The sequence below is a fragment of the Rissa tridactyla genome, chromosome 8 (genome assembly GCF_028500815.1).
Source record: "Rissa tridactyla isolate bRisTri1 chromosome 8, bRisTri1.patW.cur.20221130, whole genome shotgun sequence".
Taxonomy (NCBI): Eukaryota; Metazoa; Chordata; class Aves; order Charadriiformes; family Laridae; genus Rissa; species Rissa tridactyla.
In genome coordinates, this window is record NC_071473.1 from 46291204 (window position 1) to 46315521 (window position 24318).

Below are 24318 nucleotides of genomic sequence, written 5' to 3' on the forward strand. Positions count from 1 at the left end.
CCACTGGTAAACACACACACACGGGTCAACATCAAATCCAATAGACAATCACTGCACATGACTCTTCACCCCGGGTTTTGGGATAATCAATTTCATTTCTTCCCACACCCTTTATACTGTCACCACATCTTCTGTGTGGGATAGTTGTTCTGTAGCTAGAAGTGATCTTAACTAATGTGCAATGAACCAGAATAAAAAGAAAAGGCCGTCTAGAATTAAAGACATGGGAATTGCTTCGTGGGAGCAGATAATCCATCTAACCAGTATTAGGTCTTTGACAGTGAGAAGCGGTGCTCATTCCAGAGGAACACACTGCTGTAAATAGAAAATTCTGAAATCAAGCCTTGCCAGAGAAAGCTCTTATCTAAGTTCCCATGGTGAGCGGTTGGTTTATGTCTTGAACTGATGATACCAGACACACAGCTGTAGAGCTTCTGCTATATTGCATCAAAACTGCTGCAGACACTTAATACAAAGGGTTGATCTGGGAGAAGCTAGTGCCGCTTTTTCAAATTTATCCAGCTTTTTTGAGTGGTTAATTTAGTGCTGGCAATGGCCGATGGCTGATGCCAGATTAGGCACTGTCTGTCCAAGCTCCTGTAATATATGTAACATCAAGGACGAATGGTCTTCCCACATCATTAAAGCCTACATACTTCTGACAAAACTACGTACTACACGCTCTGAGTAATTCAGCAGAAATGCAGTCATCCTCCAACTTCTGATCCAGACCTCATTTATCCTGGTGAGTGACGCTGCGGTGCACAGATCTGGCAACGCTGACAGTGGGATGACAATTTTGGGGTTTCTCCCCTGTGCCAGTTTTCCCTAAGGTAAGTATGGGTAGGCCCTTGTACTCATCTTTTGGTTACAGTCTGTCACTTTACAGAACGACAAAATTTGGCCCTAAGTTAAATTTTAAACTCCAAGGAGGTTTCAATTTAAAAACCATTGCCAAAATGCCATTTAGACTTGCAGTTTGGGTGTATCCTGCTCCTGACTCACTCTATGGCCTTGATCCTCCAGTGAGGCTAAAATGCGCCTTGCGCAAATTGTCTCTCTGCACCTCAGGGATGTGTTGTGTGAGATGTCGGATGGGGGACACAGGCTGGCCAGGGAACCCGTAAAACAATCATGAGCCCATTCATCAGCCAACTACCTCTAAGGGATTTCTAAAGCAGCCTTAAATCAAGATTTTACATTTCCTTATGACGTTTCCATTTTCTGGTCAACTGCCAGAAATGTTTTGTTGGGTTTTTTTGTTGATTTTTTTTCCCTCCCTTGAAAACAGGTATTTTTTTTCTCGGGGAAAAAAAACCCTATGGTTTACTTAAAATCCCAGGGTTTCCTGTCGAAAGACCTGGGAATTTTTTACTGCTCTTCTCCTCAGTCAGTGAGGTCATTTTCTGGTTTCAAGACATTAGATTTCTATAAAGGCTTCCTTGTGAAGATAAATACCCTTAGGTGGGGTTGTTAGTTTCTTAAAAAACCCTTAAGTGCTTTACAAGAGAGGAATGGTGCTCTTCCATTAATGTGTACAAAGCGGGCTAATGGCAAATGAATCACCGTTTATCCATATAAGACATTTTCTTAAATGCAACTTTACTTCTAGCATCCTTGCCGACTGCCAAGGTGGTTTATAGATATTCAAAGAGAACGATCCCTTTTACCAAATGCTACAAATCTCCTTGTAAAACCTCCAAGTTTGTAACCAGGCTGTTTCTATAGCAGATGGGGAAAGAAACTTCTCCAGAAGGTGATTCACCTAATTCTAGTGCAGGTCTCTGGGGGGTATTTACTCTTGCTCAGGGTCTTTCTCTTCCTAGGGGTTACAGAGGGGCCCTAGACAGCCAGGTTAGATTACAACCTAATCTTAGAGGTGGCCCTGGTGTCAGGAGATGACTTCTCCAAACTCCCTCTGAGCACGTTCGCACATGCACGTAGGACCTCACTGACCCTTGGACCTTCCCTAAGGATGAGGGCAGCAGCAGAGTCCCCTGAACTCAACTGGAAAGTTTCCACTGTCCTCAGGGAGGTTTTGATCATTCCTGAAATCAACATAGAGAACAATAAAAATGAATCGCAAATCTGAGGGATAATGATCTAAATTATTATCACGCCTTGTCTTGCCAGCCCAGGATATTCTGTATTTCAGTCTTTCGTGTCTGATAAAAATATCTTTAATAAAACATTCCACATGATCTGTGGCGAACAGGCAACTACTGTCTCCACTGTTCATACCTCTATTTTTTGCTTCTGTGTATGGGATTGTTTTAAAAATTTGGAAGACTCCAGGTATCTTTTAGCCAAATGACCTGCGGTATCATATTCATGAGCTTGTACTTTTGATCAGATAATAGGGCAGTTTTTCAAATCAGTGCATTAGTCATACATTGTCTTACCATCATTAGAACATGTAAAACTTTCCCAAAAAATGGGGCCCCAGGCAGAGGCTTTGTGAAGAGACCCTTCTGAATCCAATTACATGATTCAAGTCCTCTGCGCTAGGGGCATGCTGGAGCACCTTGATGATTTGGGAGCATTTTAAAACTGAAAAATAAAACAAACATACATACAAGCCTTTGGGGGAATTTCTGTCCCGGTTTATCTTGCAAGGACTTTGCGAGGAGCTCACAAACTAATTGTTAGCGTGAATTGGTTTATCCATATAAGCAGGTCTCGTCTGACCACATCTGACACCACAGCAGAATTACAGATGATAGGACCAGGAGGGACTTTCTGGCCCATGTGTCCCAAAGACAGGAACAAGATCTAAACCCTTCCTGACATTTATGTCTAATCCAATCTCAAAAAAAAACCCTACAATGATAGCAATTCCAGAGTCTCTGCAGACATCTATTCTAGCATTTCACCATTCCTGAAGTCCAGAATTACTGCCTAATGTTTCACCAAATCTCCTTTGCTACATCACAAGTTCATGACTTCTCATGTCCCCATGGACAGGTTTATTCTCTTCCTCATCTCAGCAGCCCTTCACGTGTTTTGAAGACTTAACCATGTTTCACGTCCGCCTTCCCTTATTTAAACAAAAAATCCCGCCCGCCTTTCTCTGCAAGTCCTCAGGTGTTCCTCCTCCATCCTTTCTTCTCCCTCCGCCCCCCACCCCCCGTCTCTCCCTAGGTGATCTGCGTCTTCTCTGGAGTGAGATGCCCAAAACTGGAAACAGTAGGTCTAGCTGAGATGTCGCCAGACGTCTGCAATCTCTAGGAAGCTGGTCTTTTCACTACTTTTTGCCCCCAAAGTCCAAACTGCCGTTATGGTCCCAGTAACTGTTCTGAAGCTCATGGAAAACTGACGGTGCTCTGAGGGGGTGAGGACCGACCGAATTTCAGTGATATTTCTCTGTATTTTTAATCTGTTGCCGTGCCTCAGTCCCAACACGGTTTCTGTTGAGGGCGGAGAGAGTGACCCTTTTAAGCATAAGTTACAAAATGTTTGGGGATTTTTCTGGATCAAAGGAGCTATATAAACACATGACAACTATTTTTAATAAATGTAAACAAATGTGGACTCAGACAGCCTTTCTTACAATAGCATCTGATGAAAGAAGCTTATCAAGACAATGTGCCAGCCCTGAAAAAATGCATGTTTCAATTGAAAACCTAAAGAGCTAGTAAACCCGAAGAAAATTTTTGAGTAAATACAATAATGGCTGTTTTGCATTTGTGATTTGATGTTAACCTTATGATGGCTAGGGTTTTTTTTTAAAATGATATTAAGCATATGCTTCCTGTTTCTTTTCAAACGAATTTTGCCCTAGTTTTTTTTTTTTTCCTTTTCATTTAATGAACAGATGTGAAAGGAGTTGATCACGTTATTTTTCTGGTGATCAGAAATAATGTTCTGCTAGTGAAGACAATTATTCTTGGAACTAACCAGACCTATTTATGTCACCAAAATTTATTAATCAAGATTTGAAAAATACATCTGCTTAAAGCGCTGGGACCAACGCGTTGCAGTATGCAAACAAGGTGGCTGGCCAGAAGTCTGACCACACATTTGGAAGAAAAGAATCGGTGCTCGACCAAGGGGAAAAAAGAGTACGTTGGGGGAAAAAAATCACACTAGAAAACAACCGCACTAGAAATATCTCACAAGGAGTCAACTGTGAAGACCACTCGAGTAACCTCTTAAAGGGAATGTGAAGTCCCCATCTCCTGAAATGTTCATATCAGTAGCTGATGTGTTTCTGGAAGGGATTCTTTAGATCAGCATAGGCTCCATTCCCCCTTTTCCTATCTCTCCATCGCTCCCTTCCTTACGGACACTGTTCATGCAGCCAGAGGGATAAATCCTGCAGGATGCTGTCTCCTGGTCCCAGACTAGCAGGATGTTAAGCACCGCAAGCACACAAGCAAGGCTAGTATTCGCATACCTACAACTCAGCACGTCCTTGAGCCCTTTGTGGGATCAAGGCCAAGAGGCTCATGGTTTTGCAAGGTTCAGTTCATTAAAAAAAAAAAATAATCCAACCTGGATCTGATTAAGGAATCCAGTTTTGGTCCAGAGGAGGCCACTACGTATTTGCAGTAGTGTAGTAAACTGCTTTTGCACGTCTGAATGAGTAAGCAATATCATACACTGGTTTGTGGCCAACAGAGAAGACAGGGGACGAGCCAAAGAAGAGCCTTATCTCTACTATTTTCCCTTTTCCCCGGGGTTATTGGGAGCCCAGATCTTTGGCCATTTTCCACACCGCAAACATCCACCCTCTCCGGGAGCAGCACAGCCGCAGAGTCGCGGGGAGGCTGCTGCAGCCACGCTATCGATAGAGGGGTCAGCAACATCGGGAGCATTTCAACGACCCGTCGCTGTCGATCTGAGCTTTCTTTCTGATGAGACTCGAATGGGAACCATCTTTCCACCTGAGAGGAATGTCAAGCTCTGATCCAGCCTTATTTCAATGCTCTGGTTCCTCTAGAGACTGACAGCAAGCAATTCCCCTCCTCGAAGTGGGCACCTGTGCGCCTCCGACCCCTGTGCAGAGGCAGAGGGCAGTGCGTGTCCACTGATAGAGGTCCATTCCCCCAGCCCTGCTCTTTGTTAGGACTATGTCTGCCGTGGCTTATCTCTAGGAGAAAGAAGAGGATATTGAGGGAAAATCATAGAATAGAATCATAGAATGGGTTGGGTTGGAAGGGACCTTTAAAGGTCATCTAGTCCAAGCCCCCTGCAGTAAGCAGGGATGTCTTTAACTAGATCAGAAAATAGGAAAAGGGAAGCACAAGTTTCACCAGGCATTGGCTTGTAAAGGACAGAAAGCTGTGAACGAGCATGCCAGGACCCCGAGCCACACTGTCACTGTGTGCTCAAGCACAGGAAGGGTGGTGGTGGTGAGCAGGACACTGCATGCAAGGATGGGATGGTTGGGGAAGCAATGTGAGGCACCAGCCTTTTCTGAACATGCAGGACCCGCATCTGTCAGCAGCACCTGCATAAGATGCCATCAAGGAGAATCACAGGGAGTCCTTCAGATGGCCTGGCCTTTAACAGGATTTAGAGGATGGGATTAACTGTAGCTATCTCAGATGCAGCCCTATAGTTGAAGCTATTCAGCTGTGTTCCTGCTACAGTTCACAGAGAACAAAACGTCTCAAGAGGACAATGCTTTGCCCTCAAAGGCGTGTCTCAAAGGTAGCAAGATGAGCTGCTTCTGAAGATCTCTCTCTCTCAAATTCAGGTCTCCTGAACCCTAGCTAAGGTCTAGCCGCAGTGATGGTTTTGACTGGTAAGGACAGATTCTTAAACTGGGATGAGGCCACAGGGTGGGAAAGAGAAGAACTGCCCATTCTGCAGTGCAAAAAGCAGCGGCTGGGGGGGACACAGCTCCCTTCCTCGGTCCCATAGTAGCTCCCCAACAATGGGCATGGCAGGGCTTGGTGTCCCCTCTTTGGGGTCTTGGTTCTGGGCTTTGACTTGATGGAGGAGACGGTGGCTTGCTTGGCCCAGTGTCTCCAGGGAGGCCACACTGGTGTAAACAGGAGGAGGCTCAATGTTGAAATCTAGCTCAAATACCTCTGGTGCAGTTTTGACCCCCTTTCTGGATGGGCCATGGGCTGGAAGCGAGGAGATTTGGTTTTTATCCCCATGTCACCCACCAAGGAACCATCAAAACCTCGTTAAATCACTTTACTTCTATTACTCCCCTGACTCTCGTCTGAGTCAAGACCTTGAAGCGTTAGTGTGACACCACCAGCATTAACCAAACATGAAGCGTTTTGCAGACTCTCATTGTGATTTGCAGGTCCCGATTGCTCAGGCCACCTGCAAAATGCCTCCGTGATGACAAATTCAGCCCTGGAGTGACACTGACAGGGGCATCCTAAATTGCGCAGAACATCTTTCAAGCCACAGGTGGTGCAAAGGTGGACGTGTGGATGTAGCAGGCAAGGAGGGAAGGAGCAGGTGAGAAACAACTCCAGCACGGCCTGAGGACCCTCTTCTGAAGTGACCTTTCAGCATGTGGGAAAGTCGCCTGCACTTAGCTTTTCCCCATCCCCACAGGAGACTGCGTATGGCCCCTTTCAACCTCCCACCCTGAAATCCTTCAGGAAAACCCTGCAAATACAAATCCGGCACCCACACATGTGGCAGTGGCAGAATCAGGCCCAGCGCTCCTTTCCAGACAACTTCAGAATGGTGTAAAAACACAGAACGTTGTAAAAACCAATAACCTTTGAAGCACACCCTCTGAGTAATTACCCCATTCCCATCTAATGACTTAAAGATGTTATAGTCCTCTCTGATTTGGCAACAACAAAGATTTCAACCTTATTAAAACCAGCCCATCAGGAAACTACATGTCATCCTTTAAAAAAAGGAAAAAAAAGGGAAAAAAAGAGGGGAAAAAAAAAGAAATTAAATTCTTTAAAATCCCTGTGAACTATAATTCAAGATACTGTAGCTGAAGACGCATGATTTGTTGTAGAGTGTCTGGGTGGTCCCGAGGCAGGAGATGACAACATTAGCTCTTTCCTTTGCCCTTCTAAGAAATCCTTTGATGATTCTCTAATATCCTAGGAATATCCCCCCGTGATTCTGCACTGGGACGAGGCAATCACAGAGCCGGGATAATGCATCCCAGTTCTACCCAGGGCCTGGCCCTTGCTAAGAAGAGATAGCTCAGAGCCCTTTGTTTCACCAGTTCCACAGAGACATCTGAGCCAAGATGTGTTTATGATAGTCTAAATAGTGATGTGGGCTCAAAACCATCCACAAACTCACCCCCACCCACTGCACACATCTGGTTGTGTACCTGATTAGTATGCGCAATTAAAGCACTCCTCATCACGGCTCAAATAACCAAGTACTTGTTTCACTGGTCCTTGGACAGACAATGATTGCAGTTTTTACAGCCAAAGTAAGCAAGAACATCAAGGGTGCACACACAGATGGGCTTAGTATTGTAAAAATCTTGCCGGTGATGCAATCTGTGAAGGTTTTTGGGCAACCTGATGATACACAACACAGAGAATTCATCTGCTGGTGCTGCAATCAGGTGGTTTTGAACCAAAACCCAAGCATGAGTAGAATATCTATCTTTTGTCCGTATTTTGCAAACTGCCTGCTCTCACCAATACAGCCCCCACACGCGAAACAATTGGCATTTTTGGGGTGGTCAAAACCATAATCCATATTTTACGTCTTTGGGTTCAACCTTTCAATTAATTAGAAGCAGAGTGACTTGGTCTGCCCTCTCCTATGCGCGCTCAAGTGTTTGTTTGGCATTGTGTGGGCCCTACGGCTCAAATATTTTTTGCAGATGCACAGAATTAGCCATGCATGTTTAGATGTGCTTGGGGAACACATACGCTCATAGAGATGTATATATTTGACCTTGTCACTTTCTTGTTAAACACTGTAAAAGATATCGACTTTCCCCTCCAGATTTTAAAATGATTTAGAATAGGCAGTAGTGGGGTAATACCTAAAACATCCTGTCAAATTAAGTATTTTCTCCAAGACTGTTCTCTAAGACACACAATTATTTCAGCTAAGAAGATGCCTGTGCAATGTATTAAGGAAGAGAACGAACAACCAAAATATAAACTGGATTAAATGGATGTCCAATATACTGCATTTTTCCATTTGATTTTAATTTTATTTTTCCTTCTCCCTGTTCTTTTTCCATCTCCACGTAACAGTTTTTCTCTCCACTTAGCCTGTATCGCATTTTTCTCTCTAATTCACTGGGCTCACTTTCCTGCTCGCTGCTTGTATTTTTCCAGAGTCTCTTTTAGTAAGAATAATTAAGGTTGGGTCAGATCTTTGAACCTGTTATTTGGAGCAGTATTGAATTCAAGCTTGTTCCACTTAACAAAAGCACTGGCTTCTTTTTCTTTCCAACAGACCCACTCTCAAAATAAAAAATAGAAGGTTCACAGGGCATATCTACCAGGCAGAAACGCCAAGGACATTAAATTGCTGCACTGCCCACAAGGCTTGGGTTCCTCCTGCTGCTTGCAAAGCAACGGCAGTGATAACAGCCACAGCACAAACTTCTCCCCAAGCCCTTCCAAACCCTCTGAAAGCCCAGAGATGCCACCGGTGGCTCATAAAAAGCTGCTCGTTGGCTTGCCCGGCGGGAAAGGCTGCAAAAGCTTTCCCTGCCGGGTGTCATAACCCAGACCCTGAAGCGTCTCTGCAGAACTGAGCGTTTCTGAGCGTGGTCTGCACCATGTCCCCCGACGGCAGCGCTCCATGAGGCGTCCCCGGCACCCAGCAGCTCACGGGCTGAGCTCCCTCGCCTTCCAGCGTGGCGGGCTCCGGCCCCAGGTATAATGCTTACTTTGTTCAGTTAAGTTATTCAGGAATTGTAAAGAGGAGATCTGAGTGAAATCGGAATTTGGCCTGGCATTTTCATAATTGCAGGAACCTGGCTTTTACAGCATTAAACCCATATGAATTTAAATAAATCCTACTTCTCCTTCATCCCAGTGAGTAACCGGACCTAGACCACAGCTAGACCTTTGGGGTCCTGCTGGGTTTTCAGCACGAAGTGCAGCCCACGCTGCCAGGAGTGTCAGGGAATCAAATTCCCTCCCGTTTCACTCTACCATGAATCCGTCTTCTCAGATAAACCCACTACCACTGTACAACTGTGGTTAAACCCCTCATAGAAACCAACTGCCCACCACAACAGTAATGTCGTCTTCCTCCCTGCCATACTTTTCAGCACTTAATTTCACAGGGCATGAAACTCACAAGTCAGAAGGGGAATAGCAGAACCAGAAATAAATCCCATATCCCTTCCCCTCTTCCTCTGGGCTGCCATTGACAGTGCTGTGTGTTTGCATTTCCACTGAATTTTAAAGACTTTTTTTTTTTCTTTACAGTAACTCAAGTGCCTTCACTGGAAGACGAAGCATTTTATATTTTATGAATTTTAGGTAGCTCTGCTAAGTCTGGAGCTTTACCTTGGGGGACATCAGATTTGCAATCTCTTTAGGGCTTAGATACTGCTACCAGATACGAAGATCACTCAAATACATAAGTCTAACTTAGGGTTGCAGTGTTTGAGAAGAAGGTCTCTTCTGGCTCTTACATGGTACGAGATCTCTTCAACACATCTGCGTATCCCTGGGGCAGAGAGGCAGAGAGCCATTACCACAGAAAGCAGCGTCCTTTCAGAGGTCCCACCTTCAACCTAAATGGAGCTTTTGAGAGGAGTCTATTAAACTTTTCTCCCTGATGGGCGCAGTGCAAGGAGCAGCCGTGGCACGGATGGGTCTCTGCTGCTTCCATAGCCTGAGGAGTGGGGAAACGTCTCGCTCCTGACCCCAGCACCTCCAAACCTCATGTGCACAGGGGTCCAACCTCCCCGCAGGGTCGGTGCTGGCCGTACCAGCCTCGGGAGCCATTCAGTTCGCTCTGAAGAGGATGGCAACAGCCACATTTTGCCAGCTGGGCAGCGCTATAAGTTAGGAGTCTGAATGTGGGGCTGGCCACCACCCGGCTCAGTAGGGAAAACACACCACCTGCTACGGGAAAAACACCTCTATAAAGAATTGCAATTTAGGGAGTGCAGGTGCTTTACCACCCACTTCTGTGTTTATGGAATCACACTCACCCTGGGCATGAGCCCACTCAGCGCTTCTTCCAGTGTCTGCAACTGCAGTCAGCCTTGCAAGTTTAACACAAACCACACTCTTCACCCACCCCAAACAGCAGGGTAAAGGCGCTACTGTGTACTGAATTTTCTCTGCCTGTTAAACCAGACAACTTGTTTTTCAGCTGAGTGAACGTAAAGAGTTTCTTAGAGCTCTGTTAAAGTGCATTTCAGATTTAAAGGAATTCCCTTTACCTGAGGGTACTCAGTACGTTTTCCTTTCTTATCTGTTTGATAGGAGCCAGAAATACGGTTTTATTTTTTTGTGTGTGTGATGATAGACAATATGCCATGAGGAGTCGTAGTTAAAGGCTCCAAGGAGCCAATCCTCAGAACATCTGGCTAGTGAAAGCCCTGGATATGGAAAATATAAATGTCAAGGCTCATATTTATAAATTGGAAGGGCCATGACGACATCTGCTAACAAGCTTTCTTCCAGAGCCCATTTGCTGTACATGGTTATTCACAGGCAACAATAAACATGTGCATGGATCACATGCGCGGTCTGCCCTTCCTTTCAGTCGCCGAAGGAACACACGCTCCAATAACACACAAACGCTCTGTTCTCACAACACAGAAATACAAGTGTTTGCAAACCTCACAGCAAAGCTCTTGCATACCAGACCACAGTGGGATACACTGCTGGAACAGACTAAAAATAGCTGGAGAAAAAGCCTCATATTAACAGTGAAGACAGTCAAACTCACTTAGCGTTAACTCTTTCGGTGGAATAGGCGCCCTCCTTTTTTGCCTCGCTCCACAGGAGACACTTTGTAGCATAGGTCCAGTCCCGGAACCTTATTTTTATCACTGAGTAGTTGTGGATGGGAATCTCAAGACTTAATTAGAGCCTAACCTATTCAACTGTGGTAGCTCAATATCAACGTTAAAACAAGCTATAAGTAAAATAAACTTGCAACTACATTTATACCTACAGACCCCTTTTCCCCAGCTCAATGCCAACTGTAAGTGCATTTCTGATGCCTGAGAAACAAAAAATTGATCCAATGCATAAGAATAACGGTTTTGCTAACGACTTATTACTGTAGGTGTCTAGACCACTGTTCACCCCCAACAAGCCCCCAACACTCCTGGCATCGGCCATCATCACAGAGACTGCCCACGAGGCTGCCAAGTTGTCAAGAGAAAGAAAAGCATCAGCAGAAAGTGCCTGGACTGCTTTATGATGACCATTAGCAAAGATTAAATGAAGCCAATGCTGACTGTCTTGTCCAGCCTGTAGAGTTCTTGGCCCCACATACATCTGTGTGAAAATGGTAGGAAAAGCAAAGAAGATGAAATGACACGAAAAAGATCTACCTCGCAGTTAAAAATGAAGAAGGATGCCTAGCTATGCCTCCTACCTACTGCAGGCTGCAGTAATGCCAGGTGGCAAAGACATGTTAGCTACAAGTGAGACGTGGCCCCATCTCAAAGAGGTTCTGCTGAAGGCTGTAGGCTCCAAAAGCCCTCACTTTCATTGGCATGGACTGACTGCAAAGCGAAGCGCAGCGTTTGGAGCATCACAGCTTCCTGCAAGGTGAGCTCAGAGAGGTGGAGGTGAGCGCAGAGGTCTGGGGGCGGAGATGCTGGAGGGGTCCCTTCCTACTCCTTGCTCCAGGGCCCATGCCAAGCGCATGAAGTCAGAGTTAAAAAAAGGCACGTAGAGTATCGCAGAAAGAGAATATTTAAGCAGAAAATGGCGAACCACAGAACTGAAAAGTTAACAGGTTGTCCAGAATCAAGAGGAGGCCTGGCACTGGGTGAGGAAATGAGACTGCGCTGGCTGAGAAGCAGCGGAACAAGTGGGGATGTGCATCACGCAGGAAGAGATTATCATAACTCAGCAGCTGCTCCTTCTGGAAACTGAATCCTAAGCAAACGTTTTGTTTGTGCCACATCAGACAGATCTCAGGTGGCTTAACAAAGCTAGCAGTGGCAGGGCTATGTTCAGCCCAAGTCAGAAATACACCAAACGGGGGCAGATATAAATATATCATATGGACTATCTGTACTCCATGCATATCATGTGAGAAGCAGAAAACAAGAAAGCAAGAGAAATCTCTTAATAGGTTCCATAAAACATCCTGCATTGTATTTTCAATCTTAATCAGCATTGTGGAGGAAGAGGCGGAAAGCGTTCTTGGATATCCAGTGCTGAAAAATACCTCACTGTTCAAAAATCCTAGCTTTCATGTGTTCCAGTTTTGTTCCTTGCTTGCCTTCAAAAATATGGATTTAATATTCATGATGGATTTAAATTTCACAAAAATAAAATACCTAATGCATTACCAATAAAGAATTTCGTTTCATGAAATAAAATTGAAATCTATACACAAATTATGTCCCTGTTTCCAAGAGACTTCCGCGTTCTTTATCTCTAATGATTTTATTTTCAGGTATTTATAGCTTTCATTAAAATAGGACATGCACACTGCTTCGCATTAATTGTTCATAATGGCAGTGAGACACTTAAGAAATAGTGAAAATAAACATGCAAGGCTTTTTTTTTTTTTTTTAATTTATCTGTGTTTGTTTCATCACACAGTAGCAGCACGTTATAGAGAATGACAATGGAACAAACTAAAACATACAGATCTTTTCACGTGTCTAGCAGGTGAAAGTGTGGCTGCACATCTTTTCAGCCCCATCTGGAGGATAACAAATTAACTCTTTGACTTTACAAGGGGAAAGAAGTTATCACTCATGGCCAGCTGACAGGGAAGGTCTATTAGCAGGGGGATGTTAGAGTTCTGGACACGAACGGCAGGACTCCCCATCCGTTACTGCGATGCACGAGAGAGTTCTGTGCTGAGCCCAGGCTTCACAGCTCTAATTAATACGTTCTGTGCACTCTGACCAACCTGATAATCCAAGAAGCCTCAATAAAAACCATCTAGGGAGGGAGGATATGTCATCACTGTAGTGTATGTTACAGTCAGGAGATTTACCTCTTATTTATACTGCACTGAGTTGTACCGCGCTGTTATTTCACTTCTACTGGAGAGCTTGCGTACCTGGAGCTGTGCGAAGGGCACGATGAAAGAACTGCCAGCCTCAGTGCTTCTTTAAAGGAGGCATCGAGTCATCTGCTCATCTTGAAGGGGGATCAAATGGAAACAATGAGAAACTAAGAAGGGGAAAATGCTTTCCTCTCTGCTCAGGAGGAGCTGAGGACGCCTTCAGAGAAGCAAAATTGCACGCTCGAAAGAGGCATGCAACGTGGGGAAATGGAAGGACCAACTGATCCGCTATTTCACTGCCCAAAATGTCTTCTGGCCACTGTATATCCACCAGAGTTCATAAAAAAATGGGCAAACTTAGAGCAGACTTCAGGCCAGTTGAAGATATAAAGGTTCAGCTTCCACCGAGGAACTGGGAGGGAGCATTTGTCCAGGAGGTGTTTTGAGACCACTCAGAGCGACAGAAGGGTCTTGTACCCAAGCTGTCAAACCATGAGATTTTTCTGATGAATGTACGTTCCTGATGAATGAAATATTTCTCCATGTATGCCGCGGGGACTGCAGACTGGGGGCAGCCCTTGATAGGAACTGTGATCATGAAAGTTTCCCCGAGAAGGAAATCCTGCCAGGAGAACAGCGCAGGAAATGGTAGACAGAAGCGCTGGAGGAAAGCCAAGGGGCCACACAAGACAGCTAAGCCCCAAACAGCAATGAGGTGTGACAAGGGAGGGAAGGTGAGACTCCAACACACCTACGCTCACGCTGTTCCTGGCTGCTGGAGTGGTCCCGTTGGGAGACGGGTTCACTATAACGAGTTAGAAAGGTCCTGAAGCTGCATCCTCATCCTTGGTTGAATAAATGCAATGGGGGCAACCGCTTACCCTGCTGCACGGAGACAGGACGGAGGAGGGAGTGATCCCCCCTCCCCGTGAGCATCAGTAGGCATGCATTCTCTGAGCAGTATCCTTACCAGGGAGGCGGATAGAGTAATTTAAACAAACAAGGCCCCAGTGATGGAAATTTCAAGCTCAAAGCTGCCATATGGAGGGAAATCATCTGACCACAATTTACCTGTTAGACTTCAAAAGTGTCTAGGTCTCCTCTAAAGAAAAGCAGCCTTTTCTCTAATGAAGTTAAGTACTGTATTTCAGCACCGTGTGTTGTGAAAAGGAAGCAATTTGGATTCATTTACTGAAATTTACCTTTCAGATGCAGTTAAGTGAAATTAAAAGTTTGTCTGAGTTGACAGAGTTCTGTTTTCCATCATGGCATTGTCTTGAAAGAAAGGATAACAGGCTAAGTGCTTAAATTCCATCCAAACTGATAAGGTTCACTCTATGCAGGCACGCTTAGTGCAGTTTATTACACATTGTCTCCCTTCATCCATCACTGGTATAACTTTTTCTTTTTTTTTTTTTTTTTGCCTAAAATAACTGTTGCTTCCAAAAGAAATTGATATTTGTGATGTTATTGCATTCATCTGCAGTTGAATAGTCAGCACTGGGCTATCAGAGAAATGCCATTTCCGATTACAGGGGGAATTCATTTCATTTCGCACTAATGGCAGGTTTTGCAGGGGCGAGCTTATATCTGGGACAAGAATTTCTTTTTTTCTCTTCTGATAAAAATTCTTTTCCTTTAATTTCTTTCCTCTGCAAGTGAAGCATCGGAGTGTCCTCAGTGTTTTCCCAAACACCATCTTCACTCAGATTTCCTCCTCGGCAGTGGGAATGAACCTCTGAATTATCCCGTTACATCCACTCTGATTCCTTCATCCACCACTGTATTTCTCCTTTTCACATCTCCCGGCTGCCATCGCTCCTTCCAAACCTCACACCTCCCAAAACACCCTGCCAGCTACTAACTCCCCTCCATCCCTCCCTTTTTCCCAGGAGCTTTCCTCCCGCCCTGCCTCAGCTGGGAGAGGTTCTCTGTTCTCTTGGGCTGGTTTTGTTCGTAGCCTTAAAACATTTGCCCACTAGAACAAAGGTGCGATCCTGGTCTGGGCTTCATTGACTACTCTGAAACATCACGGACATTTCTCTACTCTTCCAATTAACCGGGCAGCTCATCATGAAAAGCCAGCGAATGATCTGTAATTAATTATATATATTACAAGGGGAAGCTTAGCTAACACAGTGTCAACAGGAACAATAACACACTCTGTACGCCAAACTGCAGCCTTCCAGCCCAAGGGTTTTGCCTCCCCTCCCTGCTGCCCCAGCTGGCTTCTGGCGACGGGAGCTAGCTAGGGTTTAAGTTTTGTCTAAGTTCAAATTCCTCCCAAAGACAGACTTCAGATCTGCACGTTTCTGCAAAATCAAGTAGTTAAAGAAAAAAATCCCGCTACTTGAAATCTCCATTTAATTTTGATTCTTGACAAACATTTTCAAACACAAGCTGCAGCCAGGCAGGACGTTTTCATTTTGTTTAGATTTGGGGGGAAGGAGGCAGAAGGGAGAGGAAACCACACATTTCATCAGCATTTTTTATTTTTTAATAGCCTTCAGCGTAGCCGATTACCCAGGAGGTCAGCAAATCTTAGCTCTGTCAAAGACAGGGAGAAGACAGAGCAGAAGCTTTCTCATCCTCCACAGGGGCACTAACACTCCAACACACAAATCTAAACACCGTCCGCTCAGGGGTGCCAACTCAAAAGCCTCAGCTGTTAAGCCAGAACAAAAAGGAAAGGACAATCTCCAAGGTATAACTGAAAGTAAATACTAATAATGATGTGTGACATTAAATGATGACTCATTTTTCACAAGGCCAGTTCAGATTGTAGCTATAACCTCAAATCAGACCCCAATGACTGTGTGAGCCGAAGTCTTAGTGGAACCATTAATTATGGATTTCCTGGCTTTTATAGGTTGGAGTCAGACCTTTGATGTTCCTTTAAGATTGTTCTTCTCTGTTCATTTCCTTTGTTTCTGTGTTGGTAGCTTAAAAAAACACCCCAAGATTTCCATGGAAGTCTATGAGATAGCCTAGAAATGCACAGTGCATAAAAGCCCTGCAATTCATGGCTCATAAAGTCCTCTAATCCACGGTCAATAAAGCTTTGGAAAAGAGCTGTAGTCACAGCTCTGACACACAGTCATTTCACAGTTCAATGAGGTTCATCCAAGAATCAATAATCTGGTTTAAATTTGCCTGGATTTGTCCTGCACCTGTATTATTTCTCTTTGACTTTTCAGGTTGAAAGGCAGCTCAAACAGCTGAATTCTGGAGACCTCGCATGGAAACAATGAGTTTTATGCAGCTTTCACCCAAAAGCCATAACAATGACCTAAATCCCTCTACTTTGTCTCAAAGGTGAACAAGTTTCAGGTGACAACAGGTGAGTTAAGAAACTCAAACTGGAAGAAGAACCACTGGGAAATATGGGGCCATAGCTCAAGGTAATACTATATGCAGAGACCTCAGTCCATACAGAAATAATATGGGGCTCCAATTTAAGTATATGTAAATGGATCTGTGGGACAGACCAGAGTGTGAACTTCTAGTACACTAATTATCCTCCAGAAATGAATGCTAACAGTCTCACTGTTGAGTGCCGGTGAACATTATTGAGGCAATACAATAGAAGTTCACACGCCTCTCTCCTGCACAGGTAAGACTCCATTGCCCATATTATTAGCCATCCTCGCTGTTTTTTCCCCAAGAATGATCACGCTACAAAGTCTGGTGACAGGCACGCATTTCTGCTCTTTTCTTGTCAATCAGAAAGGAACCAGTTAGAGAGAACTCGCTGTTTATTGCCTTGTGCAAGGTCCAGCTTGCAATTAATGCTGATGAAACCCAACTGCCAAAAGCACAATATGCAGCAGCTGGTTTATGAAAGTTGAGACCCCATCCAATTTATGGGGAAACCAGAGCTGGTTGGGACTCTCTGATTTAGCTGAGCAGTTTGTATTTTTTGTTTTGTTTTGTTCCCAGGAAAACACCAGAAGTCACTCCAAAACTGTAGAAGCACTAAAACCATCTGAAAGCACTAAGGCAGACTTCCCTTCTTGCAGCCTTTCTTCATTTCTAGGGCTGTGATCTCCCACTAATATCTCCCTGGGATCTTTCAGCAAGGCTGGCGACACACACAGCGTCTGGTTCATCACCAGCGTGGTGGGAGCAGAAACTTATGTTTCCTTATCCCAGTCTCCATCCTTATGAAATAGAAGTAGAGAGGTAAAAGGTTTTGATTCAGAGGAAATCTCGCGGGAGCACAGAGTGAATAATTTAACTCTGACCTAGGGAACTACCCTTTTAAACTTTTCCTAGGAAACTTTCTTACTGAAATAAAAACAGCAAAAGGCACAAAAGTCTGCCAAAGCTATGCAAGCATCACTGCTTTAAGCCCCCAGCTGCACATTTCCACAGCCGTATCAGGCCCAATATTCAATATCCTTTCCGGACAGATAGGATGCGGGCAGGAGGATTGTGCCAACCTGCCGGGATCCCACCAGATCTGACTATTTAAGCACATCACTTGTATGACACATATGATCATCCAGACCAGACGCCCCTGTGAAACACTGGGACATCATGAGACACCACAACTTGGCACCCCCCAGGCAGAAGAAAGACAGAAAAGTCCCTTGTCCTCAGGGTAATCAACTATGTAGGACCTAACACCTTTTAGCTCACGCTTAAACATCCTCTGTGGAGATGATCCAACCACTTTAAGAACAAAACAAATGAATCCAGATCTGATCCTTCTTGCCAAGGCTGGCATTAACCTCAGAAACAGCTTTACTACATTAAGATTAGCACCACGTTAATAACAACCTTTACACCACTCACCCCAAGAAAAGAATACAATAAACTACGAGTCAATCACTCCATTAAAAAGAATGAATAAAAGTAAAAATATATATATATCCCAGAACACAAATACGTGGAGTTTTTTTCCTTAGCAAAGGGAGAAGCCTCTGAGAGACTCTGACTCATTTTACTTGAAAGGCACTCAGGTGTTATGAAAATAGGGATAAGAGTAACGCTCAAAGACAGACAATCATTACATGTATAGGCGAACCGCCAGTTCCCAACAGATTATTTCATTCCTTTTACTTGTTAGCAGATCTATAAACATCGTGTCTGTTTATATGCCCATGACTTGGCTTGGATAAATGCGCTAAGAGCTTTCCCAGTTTTAGAGGCGGGAGAATAATTGCCCAGGAATGCTAAAAGCACACATCAGGAAGCCCTGGTCAAACATGAAGGCTCTTATTAAAACAGCGAATGGGAGTTTTTAACCTCGGACCAAGATTGGCATTGCCACGGACATGTGCCTGCCTTCGTTGTCTTCACATAGAGACGTTAAAGTACTTAATTTTTGTCTCAGAACACAGTTAAGAAGATTGGAAGTCAGATATGTCAGAATCTTAAAAACTCCCAGGAGTATTCCGCATGGTTGGAAAATGGGCGAGTCTTTGGGCTGAGAACTGACAGTAAAGATTGAAAAATAATTATTGGAAGAAAGCGGGCAAACTCAGAATATTTTCCGTTGTCATTTTTTTCCTGTTTTCACGCTGCCAAGTCTTTGTTTCTGTATATTTTAAATATTCTAAGCATGAGCTTTATTTCTCTTTACATTTAGATCAAACATGCCTAGAGCCTTCCTCGTAGTTCTTCGTTAAGACCTAAAAAAACCACCTCACTCCCTGTCTCTCCCATGTAGCTTTTCTCCAACCCTCCTTATCGTCTTATCAACAAGAGCTGGGATCTGTAAAGAGCAGCTAGTTAGGAGACAGCTGGAAGAGGACAGGGACCATAAAAGATGTGACTCACCTGTCTTCTATCCGAACCCAGAGGTCATTGAACTGCCTCTGGCGATGGTGTTTGTGCTGCTTCTTGTGCCATTTCTTCTGCCGGCCAAACTCTTCCAGCTGGCTGATGCTGTCTGGCAAGAGGAGGTGAGGAGACAGGCTGTCTTCTTCGTCCATCTGCAGGGGCTTCAGGGAAGGAGAAGTCAGTGGGACCTGCTCAGAAAGCTGGACAGCAGGCAGGGCTGTCGCCGAGGTCCCTTCTAAGGCTGGGCTTGTCTTTGTTGTCCTTGAACTGCAAAACACAACATTTAAATATCTGATGAATAAGCAAGGGATCGTGCTAAGAAAAAGTGAAAGCAGAGGATTGCACTACTTGGTGGGTGCTCCTGGTTGCTATGAAGTTGTACAAGAAGAAAGGCTTTTGCGCCGGGGCAGCAACTGAAGTCGGCAATGGCATTTCCTAGCAAGCTTTCAAATAAACACTAAACTGAAAGAGAAGGAAAAGGCAGTCGATACGCTATTGCTCTTTTCTGGCATCTTAATTACTCCTTACAGGCCTTAGAGCCTGCGGTAGAGGTCAACGTCACCTCCCCCGCTGGGCTGAAGGTTAAATGGCAAAACTGTGACTCTCTCTGAGGTAAACAGATACCTTAACAGAAGCTGATCTTAAATTAGTAAGATAATGCTAATTCCCTTCTTTTTTTTTTTTATTTTCAACTTCAGATATCATCTGTGGAAAAGAAGTCGTTGTTTTGACTACAATAACAATTATGCCTGTTCATCCGAGTTAGGAGTGGTGACAGGGAAGCCCAGACTGATGAGAGAAGCATGGCCTAATTGCGAGGCTGCTGGGATGGGATGTACGGGACCCGAACTCCGGCAGGTTTTGTATAACGGAGACATGAAGCAAAAAAGGGGGTAAATGAACTGTCCAAAGCCACCTTGAAACAATACCGCCAGAGCTCTTCACTCCTGTTTGAAGTACTACCACCTCTTGCATCTGACTGGAACTATGCAGAAAAAAGGCCTTTTATTGTTTTAATCTTCTAGCGTTTCGCTAATTTTAGACAAAAGTCAATACAAACTCTCTCCTTTGATATGTGGCCACGTCAACTTACATTCGTGAGCTAAGATATCTGAAACAAAAATCTAGTAAACCAGGGCTGACACAAAGTGATGTTTTTTTCCCTAACTTCAGTAGAAGTTCCTGCTTGGTCTTAATTGCAAGAGAGGAAATTTTTCTGTCTCTGGGATGGCCCAATGAGTTGTAGGTAAAGAAAATGGAAGAGAATTAATAGGCAATATAAAGCTGTGGTCCGCAAAACTATTTCTATTACATGGATGCTATGACTTTTATGACAGAAACAATTAAAGCCACGTGAAAAGTTTTGCCTCCTGAGTGAAACCAGTAAGACATTTTAATGAAAAAGTAATAAAAAATCCTAAACTTCACTGGTGACAATGTACAAAATGTGCTGCAAGTGAAACCACATGTTTCATTTATGGAACATTTTGTTCTATTCTGAAAAAGTCACATCTACTACTAATGGCAGCTTTTTTTCTTTTTTCTTTTTTTGAAGTCCATTACAATAGCAGTCAAGATGGTCATCTCTATTTCCACTGCATCATGTTTCACCCAAAGGTCCTTCCAATAGCTACTGAGAATTAATAGTTGCTACTATGAGACTCACGGGCAAAAACTACAGTAACTTTGTCACTTGTAGCTAACATTCATGAAGCCCTGCGGAGATCATATAACAGATACAGAAAAGAAAGACACTTGTTTAATCTAATTCTAAAATTCTCCCAGACTGCTTTCACTAATAAAAGACACAAGAAAATCCCATATTTTTTCTCTTTTTCCAAGCATCCAAACTCTTACTGAGTCCTTTTCAAACTCATTCATACTCCCTCCGTGCTCTATTTTACATCACAGAGAGATCTACTGGTTCTGGATTTTTTTTCCCCATTAGGACTTTCTTCCATGATTCATGTTGAGGATGAGTTTTCATCAGTGCAGCAACATTCTTTGAGAGATCTTGGTGCTCTCCAAAGCTTTCAAGACTTCTTACGCTGTGACATAGGCGCATGGCTGAAGCAAAGCCATCTCCAGACTCATGTAAAAGGAAAGGCTCTCATAGGTTTGCATTGGGTGGGTCCTTCGGGCCACAGCAGACAGTTCTTAATTTTTATCCACCCGTGATGGTGGATCAGTGAAGTATCAACGTGCAAATGCCGCCATTTAGCAGCTTGAAAGATAGCGCGGTGCGAACTTGGATAGGACATGTTAGGCAGGTAGGAAGGACCTGGACCAAGCACCTGCAACCACCATGTGGGTAACTGCAATGGCAGCAGGCAGCAATGGGTGGCAAGAAAGCCCCAGCTTCATCGCCTCCTGCACTTATGCCAAAGCAATGGGGACACAAGCTGGTTGATACTGCCCCAGTTGATATTGCTCATCCTGGTACTACTCTAGATACCTCTGCTCTTCACTGTGGTCAGGTGAGGTCTTCCTGCAACCGAGCTGTCCATCTGCACACCGGGGACAAGAGCACTACCCTGGCCACAAAGCTGTGGTGGGCAGAAACTTGTGAAGAACGCAAGAACATGGGGCAGATGTGAGAGAGCCCGAAGTCGACAAGCAATGTGATCATCACAGCTGTAACTGAGCTGTTGCCAAGATTTCTGTTTCCATTGAGTTTCTTCTCCTTGCCACTGAAATTGTGCTTCACGTTCTGATCAGTCAGTAATTCCACGAGATGCTGAAGGTAGGAGCAGCCCCCACATCAGCCCCACCTGCCAGCTCAAGGCTGAGGCTGCCATTTATTCCTTGAATGGTCTTAGAGGCATCTGAATACATACTTTCCACCTTTTAACACCTACTATTTTGTTACGTATGTTTACCTTGCTCTGAGCTCCTAGTAAACTGGAACCAGTAGAGAAGTGTTTTTATGGGTTGAGATTTTAGAAACCACTTAAGACGACTGGCAGCTCACTTCTTATTAAAATTAATGAGTTTGGGCATCAAAATCCCAGTGGTGGCTTTGAAAGCTTCTAGCTTAATTGTTTCCACTACCATCACATGAGCCACAGGTTGTAAACTCAATATTTCAGAACATTCTTTGGGAAGAGAATAAATAAACACTGAAGAAACGTTAAAATGTTGTAACCTAAAGAGGGTTATAAACTAACCACTTGTACTTTAGAGCCGATGCATGGGGAATAGCTCCACAGTGGCAACTGCATGTTACATTTGGTCAATACTTGTTCCATTATTCCTCTACTACTAATAAGTACCCCAAGACCTAGAAGGGACTATTGAAGGCTCTGTGTTGATGCATGCTTGCTTCTTTAAAATAAATGAAATTTTTTAAAAACTGATTTAATAAATCTAGAAACCTGGTTGTTTTCAGATCTGGTCATCATTGTACAGGCATTCAGCCAGAAGTAAAATCAAAATTTTTAATCCCACAGAATATGGATATTTAATCCAAATATATTATTGTAAGAATACTTAACTATTTTAATTCAAAGTTAGGTAGATTTCCTATCAGCAGATAACTTCCCCATTGGTTTCGGTATAAAATTTATTAATACAAAGGGCCCAAATTTATTAATATTCCAGATTTTTTTCTCCCCCCCTCAAAAAAAAAAAAAAAGACAAAAATCTCCCATCTGCAGTTCGATACCTGGAAAATAGATCTCTCCATTGCATGAAGCTTTACTGTTAGATTCAACTGATCATTTTATGGACTATTTTGTGCCTTTCCTTTGGTCTCAGTCTCAATGCACTCTGTTAGCACAGCTGCACTGTATGAAACCATGGGGGTATAATACACTTTTTTTTCCCACTCCTTCACTACTGCTGAGACAGCTTTTCAAGATACATAGTTATTTTTAAATCCAGAGAAAAAGCAGGGCTAGTTTGCACTTTGTGAGGCCACCGTGCTTTTTCTGAAGAAAGAGTGAGAAAGTACCACCCAAATATCTTGGTCCACACAAAAGATCTCAGAGATTTTTCATGAATAACTTGATACAACTCCAGGCTTAGAGGTTCCACCCATTTTAAAATCTATCATTCCCACATGGGGTGGTCTTTGAGAAACTAAAAGTATTTCAGGCCCTTAGGTGGGTTTTTGTCATCTCTGACCTTAATTTCCTTCCCTGGGATGCACAGTTCTGCAAAACAAGTTCTCTAAAATAACGGAGTCCAAACAAGAAAACTTGGGAATCTCAGCAAATATCCTACGTGGGTTAAGGTACAGAAGACAGAGTGAAAACAGGAAAACATTTATTCTCGCTAGTTCTTGAAAACACTTAATCCACAGACAAAGAGCGCTGTGGTTTTGTTTCACTTCTGGTGAAATTTGCCATCCTTTTCTAATTCTTTTCAAGAATTAAAAGAACAAAACAAAACACGCCAGTTGTCTAGGCTGAGCCGCACGCTCCATTAGGCTGCCTCAGCATTTCCCTCTCTGCCTTGTGGTCTCTCGTGTCGCTCTGTGCTGGCACTGACAATAGAAAATTGACTCATCATCAGGATCTGCTAGGGTTATCGAGTGGATCTGGTCAGTGAAATGACATTAACATCATGAAGTCCTGTAAGAGCTTCTTTTCATAATTCACAGACTTAAAATTGCCCGGGTTCCACTTTCATTCAAGCCCAAGCCACCTGGCAGTCTGGCCATGCCTTTCTTTCTCCCTAGGCAAGCGTCTTCCTACCCCTCCCATCAGGTATCCAGCCTCTGCAGTTCAGAGGACCGTGACCATCTCTGGGCTTGATATCCTCCTCTGGAGGGTGAATCACAGAATGGTTCGGGTTGGAAGGGACCTTAAAGACCATCTAGTTCCAAACCCCCCTGCCATGGGCAGGGACACCTCCCACTAGACCAGGCTGCTCAAAGCCCCATCCAGCCTGGCCTTGAACACTTCCAGGGATGGGGCATCCACAGCTTCTCTGGGCAACCTGTTCCAGTACCTTGCCACCCCCACAGTAAAGAATTTATTTCTAATATCCAATCTAAATCTACCCTCCTTCTGTTTGAAACCGTTACCCCTCGTCCTACCAGAGAGTCAGAGCACACACATTTTGTTCCTGCTCTGAACAGCCCTTGCCAACAGCCAGCCTTTCCCCAGAGGTGGAGGCTGCGTGGTGTTAACGCTACACCTTGCACCACACCTCATCCCAACCACAAGGGATTTTCCCAACCACTGATTCATTGACAATAATCTGAGGGGAGCATCAAGGAGGGCAGACCCCACTAACACCTCTGCCCATGACCCTGCCGGAGTAATGCTAAGAACATTTGGGGTGAGTCCCATCGAGCCTCCCCTGGGCTTCAGCAGGGCGAGGAGTTTGCCCTTGCTCTAACTCATGAGAGAGGACGTGCCTTTGCTGACCATAGACATCTTCCACACAACCAAACCATCCATCTATTTTGTCAGCAATCTTGCGGTAATGTTT

The 24318-nt window shown here is 44.1% G+C and overlaps 1 protein-coding gene across 1 annotated transcript in view; it reads right to left on the minus strand.

The window, feature by feature from the left end:
- The window catches only part of TRABD2B (TraB domain containing 2B), a 303259-nt gene that overhangs the window by 6568 nt on the left and 272373 nt on the right, over positions 1 to 24318 (minus strand). Inside the window, exon 6 of the mRNA XM_054211574.1 lies at positions 18877 to 19146. Within this exon, the coding sequence (XP_054067549.1) occupies positions 18877 to 19146 (270 nt within the window). The remainder of the gene's footprint in view (positions 1 to 18876; positions 19147 to 24318) is intronic.